Here is a 20,462-nt window from a genome sequence, read left to right on the forward strand (position 1 = left end):
GCAGTCAGCCTCATTAAAGAAGCCTTAACAAACTATCTCTCCCATTTCCACCCAACATCCTTCTGCCACTCTCCCACCCACCTCCCACAGCTGCCCTGTGAAGGCACCACCTGACATCAAGTCTTAGCACTTTTGGGGGGGCACTTGAAGGATTGCAGAGTGGAAGGGGAGCAGAAAAGCAAACACCTTGAAAAAGCACAGTTTCCCCCTGTATTCCCATATTATTTCTGCTCCAGCATGCACGAACCACAGTAACAACAACATGACTGTGGTTCTTCATGTGCCTTGAGCACAGCTTCAGACAGATAAAAATTATGGTTCTGCCCTCAGGAAAGACCTGGAACATCATGAGCTGCCACACTGGGAAATCCAGCTTCACCACCCAGCTGCACACTGGTCTTTTGCAACAGATAAAACCCAGCCCACTACTCTCAGGCTTTGTTCCCCCCAACTACCTCCTTGTCACTGCCAGTAATTCTAACCCAAATTACAAATACAGGAGACCATAACATGGTTGCCTCTCTATACTAATAAGAAAAAAAAAAAATCACAAATATCTCTAGTTCCTCAATACATGCCTGGTTTCTCTGCATCCATAATAAGCTTGCCTACATTCAACTTGGAAATACTATTCAATTTTATGAATTCTGCCTGGATCCGTACCAACCACAAACTCTAATTTGTTTTCTGAATGTTATCTCAACTGTAAGAACTGATCAGTGCCTTCACTTCAGCTCTGCAGCCTGTATATTAAGTTAAACCACACACAAATGTGTTTGCCTCTCTCAAAAGCTGTTACATGAAATAGCCTCCTATGGAAAAAGAATGGAATACCACCTGGCAAAGAACAAGGAGTGCTGCTCTGCCAGGTGAGATGGTCAGCAAATGTTGGGTTACCAGGCTGGGCAGTCCATGTCAAGATCAGCCAGCTGTGCCCAAAGAAGTCCAGAGCTGCTCCAGGCAAAATTAATTGTGCCAGAATCTGACAATGGACCAAAACTGGCAGACTTGGACAGGTGTAATAGATGCTCAAAGGAACTGTGTTACTGCAAAACCCTTTTCTTTCAGAATTGTTTCCCTCCCTCTGTGATCTCCAAACCACACTGTGCCAACAGGGACTGCTGTGGCCAAGGGCCTGAGCATCTCCTTCACAACACAAGCGACCACATTTCAGGGATATTATCTACAGATTTCACAGAAGCCACTTTCACTCACTCAGTCACACCCACAACAGAGCTGGACGTGGCATCACCTCCTTCCTGCCAGACCTGCACTGCCAACAACCCAGTCACATCCCCAGCTCTGCTTTGGCACCATCTTCCTCTTGTGTCTGCTGAGATTTCTCTCCTGCCTCTCCCCCTCATGACCATTTACATGGAGGTTTTACTTTTCCAGACATAACAAATGTTTATAAATAACTGAAGAACAGAGCCTGAGTTCTGAGTTTTTTGCTTGCAACAACCTTATTGCTAATTTGGGCTTCTGTCAGGGATGGGTTTTGTGCTACCACAGAGACCAGACAACCTTTGCATTCAAGAGATTATAAACTTGTTCCAGTGTTCCTGACACAGGGTTGAGGGTGGAGAACTACTCTCATTGGTGGGTAAGTCACTGTGCTGCACTGCCAGTTCTCATCTGGGCAGCTGCTGCCAGTCCAAAGCATTATCACCACTGAAACAGTCATGTGTAAATAGAGTGCAACAAGCACGCTCAAAGAACAAGGTACTTGAAGGCAGAAGATGAATTAAAATCCAGTTTTTTGTATATTATTTTCTACAAGTGAACTCTCAAGTGCTCAGTCTCTAAGCTCTTGAGAAGGAATGGTAGCTGAGAAAACACAGGGACACAGGGGAGCAACAGGCGAGTGGAGTAATAAGAGATTTGTCTGCTAGTGCCAGCATTTCAAAAGACAAATTTTACTTATTTTCAAACCAGACAAATATTTTCCAATTCTCTTTCAGGAAATGGGAGCATGCAGATTGACAGCAGACCCAAGGTTGCTTAAACCCTGATCTATAACCTGGCTGCCAGAGGATGCTGCAAGGGATTTGTAACCTTCAGCCTTGGCTGGTCTCTCAGACATGCAGCAGCCTTTGAGCAGCTGTGACAGGCATCCCAAACACTGCAGAAAAAAGGGAGCTGGTGTATCTGGAGGAAGAGGATGCAGGTGGTTCCTGTGCAAAGCACAAGCAAAGAGAGCTGAGAAGGCCCCTCCATGGGACCACACTGTTCCTCTTAGCCACAAGCAGATCCCTCCTAGGAAAACCAGCATGAGGTAAGGTAAGATATTCCAGACTCGATTTAAATGGCTCCATCCCTTGCAGTCACATTGACCAGAACCACCTGAAATCTCCATTTATCACCTTCCTATTTTAAAACTAATCAATACCACTGCGGGACAGCAACTTTCTGTATAAGTAGAAAACAAGATGGCCTGGAGCCCTGGGAAATTCTCCCTGCTCCCCAGCAGCTGATACCAGCTCTGCTCCCGTGTCTGCATCACGCACAGCCAGGGCTGTAACATGGCCTTAAACAATGCAGCAGCAGCAACTACTTTGCTTCCAGCAGCTCAACAAGCCTCGAGCTGTGAGTAGAGAAAGAGCCCCCTCTGCTTGCTTCTCCACAGCAGTGTGTGCACAGGACCAAGGGTTTAATCGAGGGGAAGGGAAGGAGTAGGTGGGATGTAGGAGCTGTAAGTGCTGTTATAAACCCGTGTGTGCATCTGGAGAGTTTCGAAGGGGAGAGTGAATACCTGAGAAATAGAAAAAGGTGCAGTCCACAGGCATATGCAGCCCTTCAGCTGTAATTTGTGGTGTCCAGGAGGCTAAAAGCTTGTGAGAATACAAGCTCAGTGGGCACAGGCAGCAAAATGCCACCAACTGTCCCATCAGGGTTTTTAAGTGTTTGTCAAGGGAAGCTGGGAAGGACGTTAACTAACCAGTGAGGGTCCCTGAGAGAGACAGAGGATGGCAAAAGTGCAACAGTAGAAGGAAAAGATGGGAAAGAATTTGTGTGCCCCCCTTGACCCTCCTGGGTTTTTTCAGATGCATAATTCCTATGGTTGATGACCTGGTGGTTTGAGTGTCAGAGCCCACCTGAATCTTGTCACCACAACAGCCTATACTGATGTAACTTCCAGAGGAGATACACCCACTGAGAATTAAATACCCTGGCACAGAAAGGTTTTTATACAACTCTGCTCTTTCCTTCATCCTGTACTCTTGCTAGTAGCACACACATTAAAAATAGCTGAGGAGCCACGCACACTAATAACACAAACCACAAGTGTTTGCATTAAGTTTTACCAACCTCATATGTAAATCAGCCCATAAAGGCTGGTAGCCCGTTATATACTATTCAATTACTACAGCAAGCATCCATCCTGTGCCTTTCACAGTGATCTGCAGCCTGGAACAGGTTCATAAACAGCTCAGAAAGGCAGCTGCTGTAGATTTCACTTAACTCCTTATCTATCTGCTTTAAACGGATTAAATGACTATGTCATTAAAATGCTCGAAGTAAGCCTTTGATCATAAACTTCTCATCATTTTACAGTTATTGAATCTGATCCCTAATGAATCTTATTCTGCCATATTTCTGTCTCTGCTCCCGGCCTTGCTCCCCATTAGTGCTGGTTGCTCAGTCCTAATACAGCTGCTTTGTATGCCTGACCACTGCCTCCTTACAGCCCTCGATCGTAGCTGCTGATTGCCCAGCCCAGAGGAAGGATGAAGTGCAGGAATTTCATTTGAGGTAGGGTCAGAAGGAGCGAGAAAATAATCCACAAAATACCAACCACACCAAACACCCTCTCCATATTCACTGCACAGCTGCGTGACTGCAATTCCTTTCTGAGGGCCCTGCACCGAGCAGAGAGGGGGGCACTGTGCTCTCCAACATCTTACAGACAAAAAGATGTTCTATTTTCATAGTAAAGGGGTACAAGAAAAAAAAAAAACACACTACTGACATTAAAGGATTTTCTGCCACAGCACTCCAGCAGATTTGAGCAGCTGCAATGAAGGATGTGCCTGATCTCAGCATGTGCAGAGGTGGGGGAAAGCTTGTGATGTCCAGAAGTGCCCCAGCACAAACACCAGATAGCAGCCCATGTCTAAGCACAGCCAGTGGAAAGCCACTGCAGATGCTGGGAAATGGAGGGAGACAAAACATCCAGCACCCTGGTCCATACATGAACCAGTAGGGTTGGTAGCAATCAAAGGAGAACAGATGTTTACTGGTCAGCAGTGTTCGCTAGAGACGGGGAACACTGAGGTCATTCTGCATTCCAAGTTTTGCTCCAAACTCAACCAGGCTACAAAACCAGCTATTAAATGTGGTGTTAAATCACATTTCTTGCACCAGTTTAGTTTTGGCAAATCCAAGGGTGCACACACAAGGACTGGCAGAAGGAATCTGCAAACATTAAAGATGATAAACAGAGACGGTCTTCTGACCCTACTATGAAGTAGACTTCATAAAAGTATTTGTTTTTAATATCGGTATACGATATCCTGAGTCCCTGTATTTTCTCCTTGAGAAGAAGAAAACCATGTTCTGAAATTTCAGAGTTTGTTTTTTTTTCTAGGGAAGTCATTTCCATCGGGAACAACAGGAAGAAAATGCCCAGGAATTCATGTCTAGCTGTCATTCAAAACAAGGTAGAAGAATTCCATGGTGAGAGTGGCTTTTGTCCTGCAGTATCAGCAGGCACAAAAGGGAAAAAAAAGACCTTCTAGGAGCCACAGGAGAGGAAAGGTACTGTGCAACATCACCCTGAGCACCAAATGCTTGTTTCAGCTGAGAACTCTATTAAAGTCACATGAAAGTGTTAAACTGAATGCTGAAAACTGCATGTTTGATATGGAAGAGGCCCATTATGTCAACTTGCATAGTCCTTGCCAATGCAGCAGACTGACTAATGTTAATCATTCTGCGTTCTAATTATCTTACCATTATAGCAATTTCCCTGATGATCATCCTTCTTTTTTTTTTTTTTTTTTCCCCCATTTTGCTGTTGTTCAGTGGTTTTCAATGATGCAGGCTGTAAGGCTTGGACCACCTCTTGGCCATTTGAGTGTTTCCAAAGAATACACCAAAGGGTGTGTTATTATCTCTCCCCATCATTCCCTTGGCTTTCCAGGACATACTTTTAAACAATAGGATGGGAAAGAGGCAGATGCTGCTTTGCTTCTGTCCCCTCAGATGCTGTGCACTGAAAGAGATTGGCTGTGGAACCCTCCCAGTTGCCCCAGTGCTAACTTCAGCAAGCACTGGTCCTCTGGCAGAGCATACCAGTGTTGGCTACAATGGGCCAGCAGGAACCAGCATCTTTGCTATCACCCAGCTGGAGGGAGACTGCCTTAATAATTGCAGCAGAGCAAGAATAGATTTAATTTATTTTCTGCTTTATTCCAATGAAAGAGAGAGAGGGAGAGAGGCCAGATTTACCCAGCGGCCTCATTCCTACCCCCAGAGCATGAATTACTTGTGGATTTCCCAGTGAGTGGATAGAAGCAGGGACACAGACAAATTCCTAGAACCAAGGAAGTGATCGGTCTTTTCTGCCTCATCACCCTCATGTACATATTGTGACATTTTAATTAGCTCCTCCATGTCTGACAGAGATCCTGTGTCATGCAGAGAAACCACAGTTTCTCCCTATCTTCACAAAATTTGGGAGCTTTAAAAAAACCCACCAAACATCAAAAAACCCCAACCCAGTCCCCTCTCCCTTCAAACCCGAGCAATTCAATTATTTGCCAGACAGCACTAAGAATCCATTAGAGAAGACTATATTCTGCATTTGCTGTGGAAATCTCCTGGTGATCTTATCTGTCTCTCAGTTCAAGCTCAAAGCTCAATTGTTTTTTCTGCCAGTGCAAGGAGACTTCAAGCAGCACTGACATCTTTTCAGATGGGGACAGTCGTCTCATCTTCATTTCAATTTTACAAGAGTAAGAGAGATTTGTGGATAAACTGAAACAATAAGAGGAATGGCTATGGGGCAATCTATTGGATTTTGAACAGCTTTGCATTAACTGCTCCAACCAGCAAATTCAACACTATCCTGAGCTGCCTGCCTGAAGAAATAAATACTTCAGAAGCAGCCTTGCCCAGACACAAGTTTTCAAGTTATCATTGAGTAAACTGGTAGAAGGGCATCATGTCTAACTTTCACACATATCTAAAGGACTCAGACTACCTTTTTGATCCCCTGGAAGCAGAAAACATCAGTAAAGAGCATTAAGTTGAACGAAACAGCCAAGGAGCTAAAATGGGAAGGATGAGAGGGTAGGCTTAGGAGGAATAAACTTGGTAAATTGACCTACAGGTCTGTTTGCAGCATGTCCAGTGTTTTTTTTTTTTTCCTCTAGGATGCTTGAGAGAATGGACCACACAAAAATCTCCAGATACAGACACAGATCTGTCTTCTAAGCAGTGTCAAACAGAAGCATCACACTCAGAAGATGTCAGAGACCTTGAGAAAGCAGGAAAGTCAAAAGACACTGACATTCAATCCTCAAACTGTTTGCTATAGAAGTTACTGACTATGTGCCACCATGGCACAGCCCCTTGGCAGCCCTGGGGAAACCATTTCATGTCATACAATCACAATTCCTTCCCCCCATCCCCTGAAGATGGAACGTCTCCAATACTCTCCCCTCCTTCATTTCAGCTTCTGTGAGCCTGATGGCACAGTCTGACATGCTGCTTGTAGCATATCCAAGGAAGAAGCCCCAGCCCACACTCACTGTCTGTTCTCCCTCCTGAGCAGGCATTTCCCTCCTTGTTTGGCCACTTTTGCCATTCCTCTGACCACACTCCAGCTGGATTCTGTTGAGCCAGTGTAGGTGATAGTCCTATTTTACACCCACCTATATCAAGTCATGTCTACATTTAAATACATTGACATGCATTCTAATAATCATTTGCAAATATATATATATATATATATATACACACACATATATAAAATATTAAATTCCCCAGTGTTGCATTTAAATGTTCAGGCAGCTCCACCATGTTAATATTAATCATAACAGCTCACTCATATCTAATCACACTTTTCCTTGCACACTGAGCAAGGACTGACCTCTGAGCAAGCCCTGACTCCTTGGGAAATCACCTTAAGGTCACCAGCTCTGGCTGTGATGGATCTAGAGGGAAAGCAGCTCCACAGCTGAGCTCCCTTGCAGACTGCTGTCAACAGCTTTTCACATCCCTCTACTCATAAAAATGAGAAAATTTCTGTAATTACTACTGATTGGAACTGTGGTAGTAGCACTGCACAGAGAGAAAGAATGCATCCACTGGAAGACAACCAAAAATATACAAGAGGAACTCTGGAGAGTTGATCCTTGCTGCACAGCCTTCATGTTACTGGTTTTTCAAGTTTTTCATCTTACTAGAGCCAGAAGCACAATGAACCCCCTTTTCAAAAGCAGAGTCTTTGTTCTGAAAGGTCACAATCTCAACTGAACATCTTCTGTCATGTCCAACATGCACAACAGCTTGCAGGGAATTTTTATTTCATTTTAAATGTCCTGCCAAAAATGCAAAGAACAGGCACAGAGCTGCTGCATCATTTAGGAAATGTGGGGTTTAAATGTTGATCAGAGGAAGCAGCAGAGTTCCTGATGGGGCTGAGCCCCATGCTTGGGTGAGCACGGCTGTGATGGATCACCTGGGAGCCCTCCCAGCAGCATGGAACACAGCTGGGCTTTCCAGACACCCTCCTGAACACACAGAACCCCATCATGGGACAATGCTCATTTTTTAAAGAAGATATGAAGGGAATGCTCTTCCCACAGCACTTCACTTACCCTGCCACTCCAACTGTCCATCCTCATTTAAACAGAACAGCCTTTCTACCTAAATTAGGCATCATCTTCCATTCTGCTGTTACCTGTCTTTCAAATCTAGCTAGGAAAGCTGTCAAGAACAATTACTTTTTTCCGACTTGTCTGGGTCCATGTCTCTTTAAAGTCTTATCAAACACCAGTAAATGGAAATTGAGCTAAAATTGGGCTTGGAAGGGCCTGGATCATGATCTGTGTTCAGAGTGTGCTGACAGAAATGCTCTGTTATTGCGTTGTTACTTCTCCCCATTTACTCCCAGGCACAGCACGAGCCTGCACTGCCAGGTGAATGGCAATGCCACACATCCCAGTGACAGAGGCATGTCAAGTTTCCTTCCTGCTACTTGAAGAAATTCTTCAGAGAAAACCCATTTCTATAATATAAATCTCTGCCTCCAAGTGTCACAGGGGTGGTAGGTCAGGCAGATCAAAGGGAAGAGTTCTGGATGTGTAAGATAACATACCAACATCTCACATGCTTGAATCCCCCTGAGAGAGGTCACACAAAAAATGTTTTCCTCTGATGCACACTGCCACCCCCACCAGTGCCTCAGCTCAGAGCATCTCCCCATTTCCTCATGTGTATTTTAACATCATTACAAACACTGCCCACTCTTCACAGTGACATGAAACAGGCAGATTTTTTCTCTTTCCCTCATCACACACTCAGAGAAAACATTATTAAATTCCGATTTATTTCTTTTGCCTAATCTGGGTGACACATCCTGGCCTTCTGTCTCCTAGAGATGGTGTCCAGTTTTACATGTCCCAAGAAGTAGAGAAAAATATGGCACCATAACCAGAGTATCAAAAGAATAAAACTGAAGAATATTACTGAAAACTTGGACTTTACAAAGCCAGACCAGAAATGTCAAAGACAAGGGCAGCATGAAACTGTGACCTATTACTTTGTTTTAATCAAAAACTCAGAAATAATTGGGTCATCAACCAAATCCTGAAATAGCAATGAGTAATGAAAAGCTCAAAGCCTAACATGGAGAGAGCTGCAACTCATGGACATGGTACTCATAAAACTCTGAAAGAAAGCACAAAGCTTCAGTAAACAAACCTTGTGAAGTGTTATTTGCCTTACACAGGTCTAAATGACATTTTTGTTTTGTCTCTGTGACATGGAAGCAGAATTCAAAGCAGCAGAAAAATAATAGAAAATGAAGAAAGAACAATTGAAAACTAATTTGTGCCACTGAATGACTACAGACAAAAACAAGAAAACTATAAAGGGACAGTCACTCTTATTGCTTCCTGAAACTTAGCTTTTTCTTTGTGAGAGAAGTAAGATTAGAGGAGTTTAAAAGTGAAGCCTCATTTTAAAATGGTTGTTTCTGGGGATCAGTGAAACACACAGAAGCCTTCTGGAGTGGCTACTTACTACTGCTTGACTGGCACACACTGCAAGTTTTTGGGTGGGAATTGAAATACACAACTGAGAGTTTGAATGTGCAGTTGTAGCTGAAATGACTAATTTTTGTATACTGCTGCTCTTTTTACCATACAGAGTACCAATGGTGTCTCAGTCCCCTCACTCCCATGAGGGCAGTGCACTCACCCCAGATTTAGTGCTCTGGTGCCATGCAACCAAGCCTTGCACAACTTTTAAAACATCACCATTTATTCTGCAACACCTGTTCAGAAAACCAAGGTTTGTTCCAAGCCATCTTTCTTATACCACAGAAGGACTAGAACAATTTCCAGCTGCTTGCCCCTGCAGAACACGTGCTGTAGGAGCAGCCTCCTCCTTAGTGTAGCAGCATCCTCATCTGCATTTTGTGCTCACATTTTTCTACTCCAGCATGGATGGCACCTCCTAAAAGTTCATGCTTCCTGTGTAGTGGTACAGCGACCTTTTCCTGCAGGACATTTCCCATGGCCCAGCTCTCCCTGCCTGCTCTGAGCTCCCCAAGCTGCTGCTCAGGTGCTGACACTCAGTGCACTGACCTTTCCTTTTTCAGAGCTGTTCAGGAAATCCAGCTCTCACCCTTCCTCCCCCTCTGCTCATCTAATGAGCTTTGTGATGCCACACAGCTGCTGATATTTTCAAGGGTAGTGGCAGGAGAACATTAATGAATTTATTCTGGATTTTCGTGTTAAATGTATTATGCAAATGTTAATCAGTTTCTGCAGAACTTTGAGAAAGGTGCTGCATGAAATAAACAATACAGTGGGGCAGCTCTGGCAGTAGAATTTAAAGAGCTTCAGATGTTTAATATTCAATGAGTGAATTCCTTTAAAAAAATTTTTTTAAAGGGCATGTTGGTAAAATTTTTCTGCACAAATGTGAACCTGTGCACTCGTGGTCCCTGATGTTAACAAACATTAGCAAGTCTGTTCTGTGCCTGTCCTTGTTTCGTTTGACATCCACTCTGCACATCACATTTATCAGGGCCACCAAGGGCATCAAACAGCTTCTCCTTGAACCACCTAATGACAAACCTACAAGTAAATGACATGTTTATGCTTCTCCTCTCTGCTCCTGTGGAATGTTTCTAATTTCTGTTAATTCTAAGAACAGCAATGTATTCAGAATTAACATGTACAAATATTTGCATAGCCCCAGCTAATTCAGTGCCATGTAATCCCCAGGGGCTGGATCACAGCAGGTTCTACACTCCTTCCATTTTACACCAGTTCTAGGATTTCCTGCAGTACCTAATCCACGTGCCATGAGATACACAATGTTTTTCCCCAAATAACACGTATAATCCTTTCAGCACAATTTATGGGTGCATTACAGGGGAAGCTCTTTTCCCTTCCATTCATTTGGGTGTCACTTCAGCACATCCCCTCAGCAGCTCCCTGTGAACACCAGGGACACCCACCAGCAGAGCAGCTCAGACTTAGCTTCTCCTGCCCACCTTAAGAGATAATTGGGGTGAAGGTGGTGTAACAGCACATGTGTTGCACAGAGCAACCACCAGGACATGCTGGGTGACTCCACAGTGCTCCTCTGCCCCTGGCACATTCTGCCTGTGCCACCCTATCTCCAGTGCTGTTGGCATCCTCAGAACCAGACTCATTGGCCCCTTCTTCAATCAAAGCCAGCTTCCTGTGTGAATATTCTCCCCTGTTTTATGCAAGCATTACACATCTCTGAGCTGTCATAAATTAATACCCATGATGTCTGTTTATCACGTTTTTCATTGCTGTTTTGAGCAAAACTGTGGAGTGATCCCCAGAGTGCTCTCTGCCTATATACACTTGAGCAGATCCACTTCCTTAGGTCAGTGCAGACCTGCTGCTGCCTGTGAAATATAGATGATAAGCTTTGCCTGTAAAAGATGAGCTTATTGCTGTTTAAATCCAGGAGTCTGTGGAATGGATCACAAATCACTCTGTTCCCCATCCACTCCCACATGCTCCCATGAACTCGATGCACTGGATGAGTGGGGCAGCACATTATGATCCAACCTTCTGCAGTCCTGGACCTCTCTTCATCTTCTCTTTACAGATCTCCTGCTGTATGCTCTCAGTTATTCTATCTCATAATTAAGTCCCTCTGGAGTACATGCAATTTTGTTCCTACACCTTGCCAAAAGCAGTACCTGACTGAAGAGATGCCAAGTGAGTTGCCCAGAACCAGCTAAAGAAGCTTTCTAGAAAAAAAAAAGAAAAAAAAAAGGCTGAACTTAGATAGGTGAGGTTTTAAACAGGGACCAGCTGTGCCAGAGAGGCTAACCAGACCTCAGCATACACAGATGAAGGAAAAAGGACAGGAAGTTTGTGAAAAGGGAAGGCATGGAGATAATCCAGGAAGAATGTGAGCATTTGGGAGGCCAATTAGAGAACCTTGAAAGGTTGACTATGTCCTTTTAAGTTTTATAACAGTGTAAATGATTCATTCATCATTCTTTACTGGTCACAAAATGAACAGTTAGACTGTTAAATGACCTCAGCTTTCCCTTGGGCTCTTAACTCCAAGCTAGTCACTGCTGGGCTGCCAAAGCCCTAACTATAAAATGAGTCATTAATGCTTAAAGAGGAGAAACATTCTCTGTCCACCTTCCCCTGGGGTACAGCTCCCAGATGTTTTGTTATTCCCTCAAAATACAGCACTAGAAGAAGGAGGAGGCCAGCCCAAGCACAAGGGTTGCAGAGATAAGGGGAAAGAGAAACACATGAATGCTCTGAGTGTCCAGCACTTCTATCATTCATGGGCATCTCACTCCTGGAGAGCTAAACCCAGCAGGCACTTCCCTCAAGGACACCAGAATAGGCAATGCAGTCCCTTCCAGTCTAACAGCAAAGTTTAACATAAATTCCAGCTTCTGTCTGGGGTAAGCTTTCTGATGACTGTCCCCACACTACGTAGTCAGTCAGCTCTTTTGGAGCTTTGACATAATAGGCAAAAATCAATAATTTCAATATGTATGAATAAAACTACATTTTTGAGAGTAGTGTTGTCTAATTGCTGACTCACAGAGGGTCGAAACACAACCAGTTACTACTGTGAGCAGGGACATGGCAGCCAAAGCTGGACAGTCCAGAGGTTGTGCCAAATCATTACCCTTTCCCACAGACAAACTGCCCTTGTTGGGTTTTGTCTACTCCTGAGATCCTCTCCCAGTTTTCTATTAGGTTTTCTTGACTGGCACCATGCACAGGTGATTCTTTTTACTCAGAAACAAGCCAGAAAATACAGACTCTTTCCATTTAGCCTCATAAATACACATGCACATGCTCAAAGGGATTAAACTGCCAGCTTGGCTATGGGACTAGAGGTGATTTTCAAGCCCAAACACACCTCAGTGTAAAAAAACCCACCCATCTACTTGCCTTTTTTCCATACAGATCCACTTATCTGAACTCTAACTGGAGTTTCATTTTTCACACCAACCAGCTGTGAACTAATTACGAGGACTTTAACTAGTCCTGCTCCCTCTCCAAGCATATGGATCCAATTAAGTCAAACTGCAGCTGATTTTAATCAATCTTCCTTGAAGCAGCCAACCTTGAAGAATCTCTTCTTCAGCTGGAAGAGTAGAGGAGAGCAGGAAAAGCAGGAGAGTAGTATTTGCATAAGGAACACTTCACATCCGCTTGGTTGCCTGTAAACACAGGGCTCCTAGCAGTAAGAAATGCTAATTGAACACTCCTCACAACTCCTTCCTCCCACTTTATCCAAAAAGCACTGATTTGATCAGTCTCTTTTGTTCCTGGCATCAAGCTGCACTTTTCCACCAGCACCTCTGGAAGATGGTCCAGATCATTTCAGATAGCAAACAAAACCAAGCCTTTCTCTGAAATCTCAGCCTGCCCACCACGGGCCAAGTAGTAGCAGCTCAGGTTTCCTGGAAATGTTTTTTTGCTTCATCAAAAGGAAGGGTAGAGGAGATGAGATAAAATTGTGTGTTTAAACCCTCTCTTTTCATATTATTTGAATCCCTCTTCTGAGCCAGGGTTTCAAATGTTTTCCTTAAGATAATATCCTGGGCACCAGGGAGGCAGTCTCAACCGGGTGTCAATTCTCTACAGCTCCACATCTCCTGTGTTTTTGTAATCTGAGGTTTTCATTAGCAGTAAAGACCTGGCCAGTGAGTGATATCCATGCTAAAGTCTTTATACCAGTGAAGGAAAATCAATGCAGCCTGCAGCTAGGTGTCAAGAGGCAAGGGGTTTTGGAAGACAGGGTGTGTGGAGGTGGAAAACACCTTCAGGCATAATTCAAGCTGTCCCCACACAAGCACAGGATACAAAAAGATGTCAGATGTTATATGGCTGTGGAGAGGAGAGTTATCAGCACCTTAGTTAATTTGCTAATACTGAGCTCAAGGAGTCTGAGTCACACACCAAAAGCACCTTTCCAGGTGCTCCTTTGCCCTCTGCCCAGTCCATCAGGTGCCCTTGCTCACAAAGTGGGCTTTTGTGCAGAAATCAGCAAAATTCCTGTGCCAATATTCAGATGCAAGAGGATGTGAGAGGAGGAAGTTCTTCACAGAAATGGAGATCAGACATTGGAATGGGCTGCCCAGGGAAGTGGTGGATTTGCCATTCCTGGAGGTGTTTAAGGAAAGCCTGGACATGGCTCAGTGCCATGGTCTGGTTGATATGGTCTGGTGATGTTGGGATATAGGTTGGATTCAATGATCTGAGGTCTTTTTCAGCCTAAATGATTCTGTGATTTGGAGACAAACATTTTTGAAACTCCACACCTCAAAACATTCAAACTGACATTTTTAATTATGAATTACTAGCTGTATCTCCCTAGATTTCATGCAGCAAACACAACTTTGTGAACTCAACAGATTCAGTTCAGTGTAAAGCACTCAAAGCCTTAATTCTACAACCTGTCTCTTCAAAATTCCCAACTTTAATATGTCCCTTCTACACATCTTTCCTTTAGTAGATAAAATTCCAGGAGTCAGAGGTTTTATTTTACAAGAAAGAACTGCAGATAAGGATTTGTCAGAAATCACCCTCATTCTACCTGGTTTAATGTCAGCTCCTTCTCTTACATCTTTATTTGATTTGAAGCCATGCTTCTCCCATTTTTGTAGTTTTAGTCATCTTCCTGTTCAGTAAAACTTCCCTGTGACTTCTGCATGTAGTTTGTCTTGCTTTTTTCCCTTCATGATACAGACTTTGTTTTAACCCATCATTTCCCAATGATTTCTTTCAGAGATGGGAATAAATAACATGTCAAACTAGCAACACTTCAGTGACCTTATCTGAGTGTATAATGACATTTTCAGCATATTTGCTCAGCACTGATAGAAGAGGTGAATTTCTAAGCTTATCCTTAACTTTGTGGGTTCTCACTCTAACAAACCTTCTTTATAAAAAGAGTAATTTTAAGCTTGGCCTGTCAAGATTTACAGGGTGAATAAAAATTGGGAAGGTTGATGTTTTTCCCTCTGAGGAGTTTTTGGCCATTCAGGTGGGCACACACTGATCAATACTGACACTTTAGCATTCAGCTGACATATTCCTGTACTTGTGCTTTCCTCTCTACTCCCTCTCATTTGAAGAAACTACTTTAGGCATCAAGTTCTCTAAGACAAAAGTAAAGTGAGACTTTAGAGACAGTGGGAGCTACCTCCTGTTAAATAAGGAGTTAAAGCCAAGTCCTCAGCCATGGCAAGGGAGATGGAAGAGCATCATTACCTGAATTCTGCTCACTAACTCAAAAATTTCTTTTTCCTAGACATGCTGTTCAAGACTTGGCATCTCAAATCACTTGCTTCATCTTTGTATGAACAAAGCAGATTTTTGTGATATTTCAAGATACCACAACTAAAATAGGAAATTCCTCTGGTCAGGCCTTCTTGGAAAGCCAGCAACTACTCTAAGACCATGTAGGCAGATTAACCATGACCTGAGCTGTAATCTGGTCTGGAACCAAAGCTGCTTGTGTGTTTGTTGGAGACCTAAGCATCCAAACACCAGCCCAAAGCTTTCATCTCCTTCTGATGACTGAAACCAATTAAAGGAGAGCAGGGTGACAGGTTTCACACTAAACATGGCTCAGCAGAGATGCTCAGCAGCTCTTAGCTCCCTGCTTTATCAAAGCTGTCACTTCCCCTGTCTCCAGGAATGGCTTATAAGAAAAAAAGAAATTTTGATTCACGTCTAATAGGTGTCAAGATAAAATCAATGGTCTGGCTGAAATCTGGGTAATTTCAAAAAAGGTTTCGTGCAGGTTTTCTACCATGAAGCAATTTGCAAAAAAAAAAAAAAAAAAAAGGGGGGGGAAATATAGATAAAAAGAACGAAAAATTAATAGAATGCTACAATGACAAATTGTTCAGCACATCAGAGAGAAAAGAAGGAAGAGATAACACTCTTCTTCAAGAAGGGTGGGTGGGCTTTGATTGAACCAACAGGGTCAGGTTCTTGTTTGCACCAGCATCTTTCAAACAGAAAACACCATAAAAGCTTGAAGCAACTCCCCTGCCCTTCCTCTGCACAGGAAAGCTGTTCCTAAGGTGACAACAAGCTGAGCAGCCAGTCTGCTTCTCTGCTGCAGGTGCCCTTGTGTGAGATTTCACAGATCTATCCCAAGTGAAAAGCTGAACACATTCTGCCCTAGAGGACAGCACCAGGAAAAGGTAAAACACACAGAGTAGCACAGCAAAAGGAACACAGCTCCCATCCTCCTGACTCCACATCTGTGGATGCTGCCAGCTCATCCCCTCAACAGCACTGAGGGTTCCTGACTTGGAAAACTCCTGCCTGCTGAGGTGGTCTCTGCTTTCATCACTGACACCAGCAAAGAGGAGACTTCAACACAAAGAAAATTCCAAATTTCCCATCCACTCCATGCTGTTCAGTCCTGTCTATGCTCCCACTTTGTCATGAATGAATTTTGGGGACAGACAACTTCTATTGGTGGAGCTACTTAACATGGACCAATTTTTAAGGCTCCAAGAAGAGAAGTCCTAGAGAGAGTCATCCAACAGGACAACTAAATCTGTGTGCACAGGTGTGGCAGTGCAGTCAGCACAGGCTGCCCAAAGGTGCCTTGGCCAGATGGAGGGGAGGAAAGCTCCATGATGGGAGCACTCATGGACCATGCCAGGCTCTGGACCTCCACACTCGTACCTGCAGGGTGAGCTTCTCCAGCTGCATTCCCAGAGATCTGTTCTCCTCTGCCAGCTTGCTGCGCTCAGCCTCCAGCTCCTCAATTTTCAACCTGGAGAAGAAGGGAAAATTAATAGACTTTGGGTGTCCCTGCACAGTCCCACCACAAATAATCAAGTAAAGCATGAAACCAGAAACAGAATCAGATTGTTCCTGCATTCAGTACCACAGAACTGCACTACAGAGGCAGCTAAAACATATGGTTAAAAGTGACATGTTTATATGATGAGACTGTAATTTGTAAAAGTATATTAAAAATATTCTATTTGAATATAAAGCAAGTTCAGCTTGGATACCTTCTGAACCACAGACTGAGTCTAGACCATCGTGTTTAATAACCACCAGCAGCTAAAACCTCCATGAGACATCAAATCTCTTTTTGATCTGATTTATACTTTTGGCCTTCACAATACTCCTTGGCAGTAAGTTCCACAATTTAATTATGTGCTGTATGAAAAATTAGTTCAGTTTGTTTTATACTTCACATGTGATTATTTCACTGAGTGCCCGTTAGTTCTGCTATGAAAAGTCGTGAATAATTGTACCACACTCCCCTGTTCACACCACAGTACAGCCTCCTCTATCTTTTCCTGAAGAATCTCAGTTTAGTCTTCCTTCACACCAAGGATTTTCAATAGCTTTATTGTTCTTCCTTGTTCCTTCAAGTTTTATATAGACTTTTTGACATGAAATAAGCTGGAACTACAAACAGCACTCAGACATATTCAGTGGTATCATGAGGATTTCTGCTTTATTCTCAACTTCCTTTGCAAGAGCTTCTAGTATTCTGTTTGTATTTTTAACTATAGAGCACACCTGATATTTTCAGAAAGCTGTTCACAATAATGTCAGATCTCTTTCTTGAATGACAACAGCTCATTTAGAGCTCTCTGTTGTGGGAGTAAAAGTAAGTGTGTTTTTTCTTATGTGTATGGGTTTGGCAATTACTGACATGCAACTTCATCTCCCATCTCCAGCAGCATCCTAAGATTTCTTCTGAAATTCTGAAGAAGCTGAATAATTTCATATTATCTCAAACTCTGCCACCTCACTACTCACAAACCCCTTTTCTGTGTTGGAAAAGTTCCCAATTCCCAATCAAAACCATTCTAGGACCCAGTAGAAAACCCTCAGCATTGTGAGAACATTTATTCTTTAATTTTCCATATTTTAACTTTGTATTACATAAGCAAATTAACTGGAGAAAAATCCATGAAGTTTTACATAGTAAAAAATATCTTGTATTATCTGTGGCTCAGGAAATCTTGGAGACAAGGCACAGGGAATCCAGGAGAGCCTCCTGGCAAGGTACCCAGATGCTCTGTCCTGCTCACATGGGCACCCACCACTGGCCACCCCCACAGACACTACACTGGGACAGCCAGACCTCCAGGGTTTACATATTCTTATCAATCCAACAAAGAATCTCCCTTTTTATTCCATCAAAGTTTCTTTATGACCTTTGGCTCAAAGCTTTTTGAAAGGTCAAATACATTAGATAAACCATACCAGCCTTAGATAAGGGATTGGTGAATCCTTCAGAGAACTCTATCAAACTTGTTAGGCAGGAGATAAATGTATAAAAGATTAGATACAAAATTTTTGCTTGCATTTAAGTAGAGAGAACAAAATCCTGATGCTCCTTCAAGACCCTCCCCTTTCACATGTTAACTTCTTAGGATTAATTGTGTAACTAATACAGAATAACACTAATCTTTGGATTCAGTTTTCTCAGGAACCTTTTCTCAGAATATTCTTAAAAAATAATTATCTTGCTTAATACTTTTAAATTATCTAAATTAAGCTGAAAATCCTTGCACCATATAATAAAGTATGTAACCATCTGACAATATCCCAAAATTATGCAACAGCAATTTCAGGTACAAGGAAGAAGTAATCTCTCCTATTCATCTGGCAACAGTTCCAAACTTTTCCATAGAAGCAGGTTGATCTACATCATGTTCAGCACAGAAATGTCTCCTTTATAAATATGCAGCTTGGATTGCCTAAATTATTTGTAAGCCTGACCCCTGCTGGCAATTTTCAAATATTATAAAGTCTCATTTTTTTCTGCTCTTGGAAGCCTCTAAAATGCCGAGGAAGAGCTTTAGCACTGTCCAGGCCATTAAAAAATACCATCAATAACTTTCAGAAGAGACACCAAGCTAGTGGGGAAGGAGGATGCTGCAGCAGGAGACTGAAAAGGTCAGGAAAAATGGAAATTCAAAGTGAAATTAATGCTTTTAACGATGCATTTCTAAATGGATTGCAGAACAGGCCACGAGGAGAGCAACACTCTTCTCTGAGGAACAACAGTGCAACAGCTCCTGAAAGGTCAGAGCCAGACACAGGACTCTCATCAGTACTTTCTCCATCCTTGACATGCTGAATTCTAATTGGGAACAAATTTCTCCCCATCCAGCCTCACCAATAATCTGTGCTGTTATCTGCCTGCAGAACTTGTCTCTGTGGGGAGGTTTAAGATCAGGCCTCTCAGTTGCCCTTTGAAAATCACTCACAGCAGCAGCCAGAAAACACTTCCCAAAGACCTGAGACATAGCTGTAATGAGGGTAGATTCAAGCCACTACATTTTTGTGCTATTTCACCTGCAATTTTAGGATTCAATAATCTGTTTGTGCCCTTTGTGCCTGGCTGCTGAGCACACAGTGATTTAAAGCCTGGGGCACTCCCAGTCAGGCAGCAGATATCACAGAATCCTGAAATGGTTTGTGGTGGAAGGGACTGTAAAAATCATTTAGTTCTCCACTCTGCCATGGCAGGGACACCTTCCCCTATCCCAGATTGCTCCAAGCCCCATCCAACCTTGGACACTTCCAGGGATGGGCAACTTCAGCCTCTCTGGGCAACCCCTCTCCCCACCTTCATAGGAAAGGTTTTCTCCCAATTTCCCCTCTAGCCCTGGCCTGTGTCAGTTTTAAGCCATTTCCCCTTGTGCATGCCATGGTCAAAAGTCCCTCTTGAACTCTCTTGTAGCCCCTCAAGGTACTGAAAGGTCACAACAGGATCATCCTGGAACCTTCTCTTCTCCAGAACCACGTGGAACAGGCTCAGGAGCACTCCTGAGCTGGGGGTCACAGTCTCTCCCCCCTGAGCATGGCCTTGGGCTCACCCCCAGGTGTCTGCTGCTTCCCAGTGTCCCAGCTTTGGGGGCACCCTCCTTTCCTAGCAGAATCTAGGGTTGTAGGGCTTCTGCCATGCTCTGGGCAAGGTCAGCCCACTGAACCAGGGGCACTCCCTGGCTCTCTTTCAGAGACAAAACCTGCTGCTTCCTGTGCACTGAAGAACAAAAGAACATTGCTGTAACCTTTGTGCCAAGAGGATTTTGGGACTGTCTAGTGCTTCCACCATTTATCCCTCTCCTATCTTATTTTTAACACTGTTAAGTGTCCTGGATCTCCAGTGGGAAAGCATTCAGAGCCATTAGCAAACAGTTTGTGCTATTCCAGCTTTGCTTCCCAGCCCCCTGGGAAACACTTCCCAATGGCAAAGAGAGAGAAGCAAGGGAAATCCTATCTATATATAAACACAGCAAAGCATTTGCAGCTGGTGATTAAAATATGGAAGTCAAATATTGAAAAATATTTACTGGCTTGGCACTTGGGTTTTTTTCATTTATGTATTTTTTTCATGAAGTTCACGTACAAGGATGGTTGTGCATTGCTTTGGGATGCACCAGCAGCCACAAAGGCAACCTTGGGGCACTCTCCTTGTGCCTTTTCTCTCCAGGAACACCTGCACAAGAGAGGTGATGCTATTATGTCACTATTGCAATCCTCCACTTGTTACATACTGGAGTTACCTGCAGGTAGGGAGAACAACCCAAGACAAATCCGTGTGAGCACCATGAAAAGCAAGGTACAGAAACACCTGGGTACAGCACAATCCTCTACCAGCTCAATTTTTGGCCCAAAATGGTCTGAGTTAAAAGGGACCTTAAAGATTATTCAGTTCCAGCCACACCACCATGGGCAGAGACACTTTCC

General features: G+C 43.4%; 1 protein-coding gene across 1 annotated transcript in view; it reads right to left on the reverse strand.

Annotated features, from left to right (window-relative positions):
• The window catches only part of MAD1L1 (mitotic arrest deficient 1 like 1), a 348,568-nt gene that overhangs the window by 137,183 nt on the left and 190,923 nt on the right, over window positions 1-20,462 (reverse strand). Inside the window, exon 15 of the mRNA XM_030229927.2 lies at window positions 16,419-16,509. Coding sequence (XP_030085787.2) covers window positions 16,419-16,509 — 91 coding nt within the window. The remainder of the gene's footprint in view (window positions 1-16,418; window positions 16,510-20,462) is intronic.

The sequence above is a fragment of the Serinus canaria genome, chromosome 14, assembly GCF_022539315.1.
Source record: "Serinus canaria isolate serCan28SL12 chromosome 14, serCan2020, whole genome shotgun sequence".
NCBI lineage: Eukaryota > Metazoa > Chordata > Aves > Passeriformes > Fringillidae > Serinus > Serinus canaria.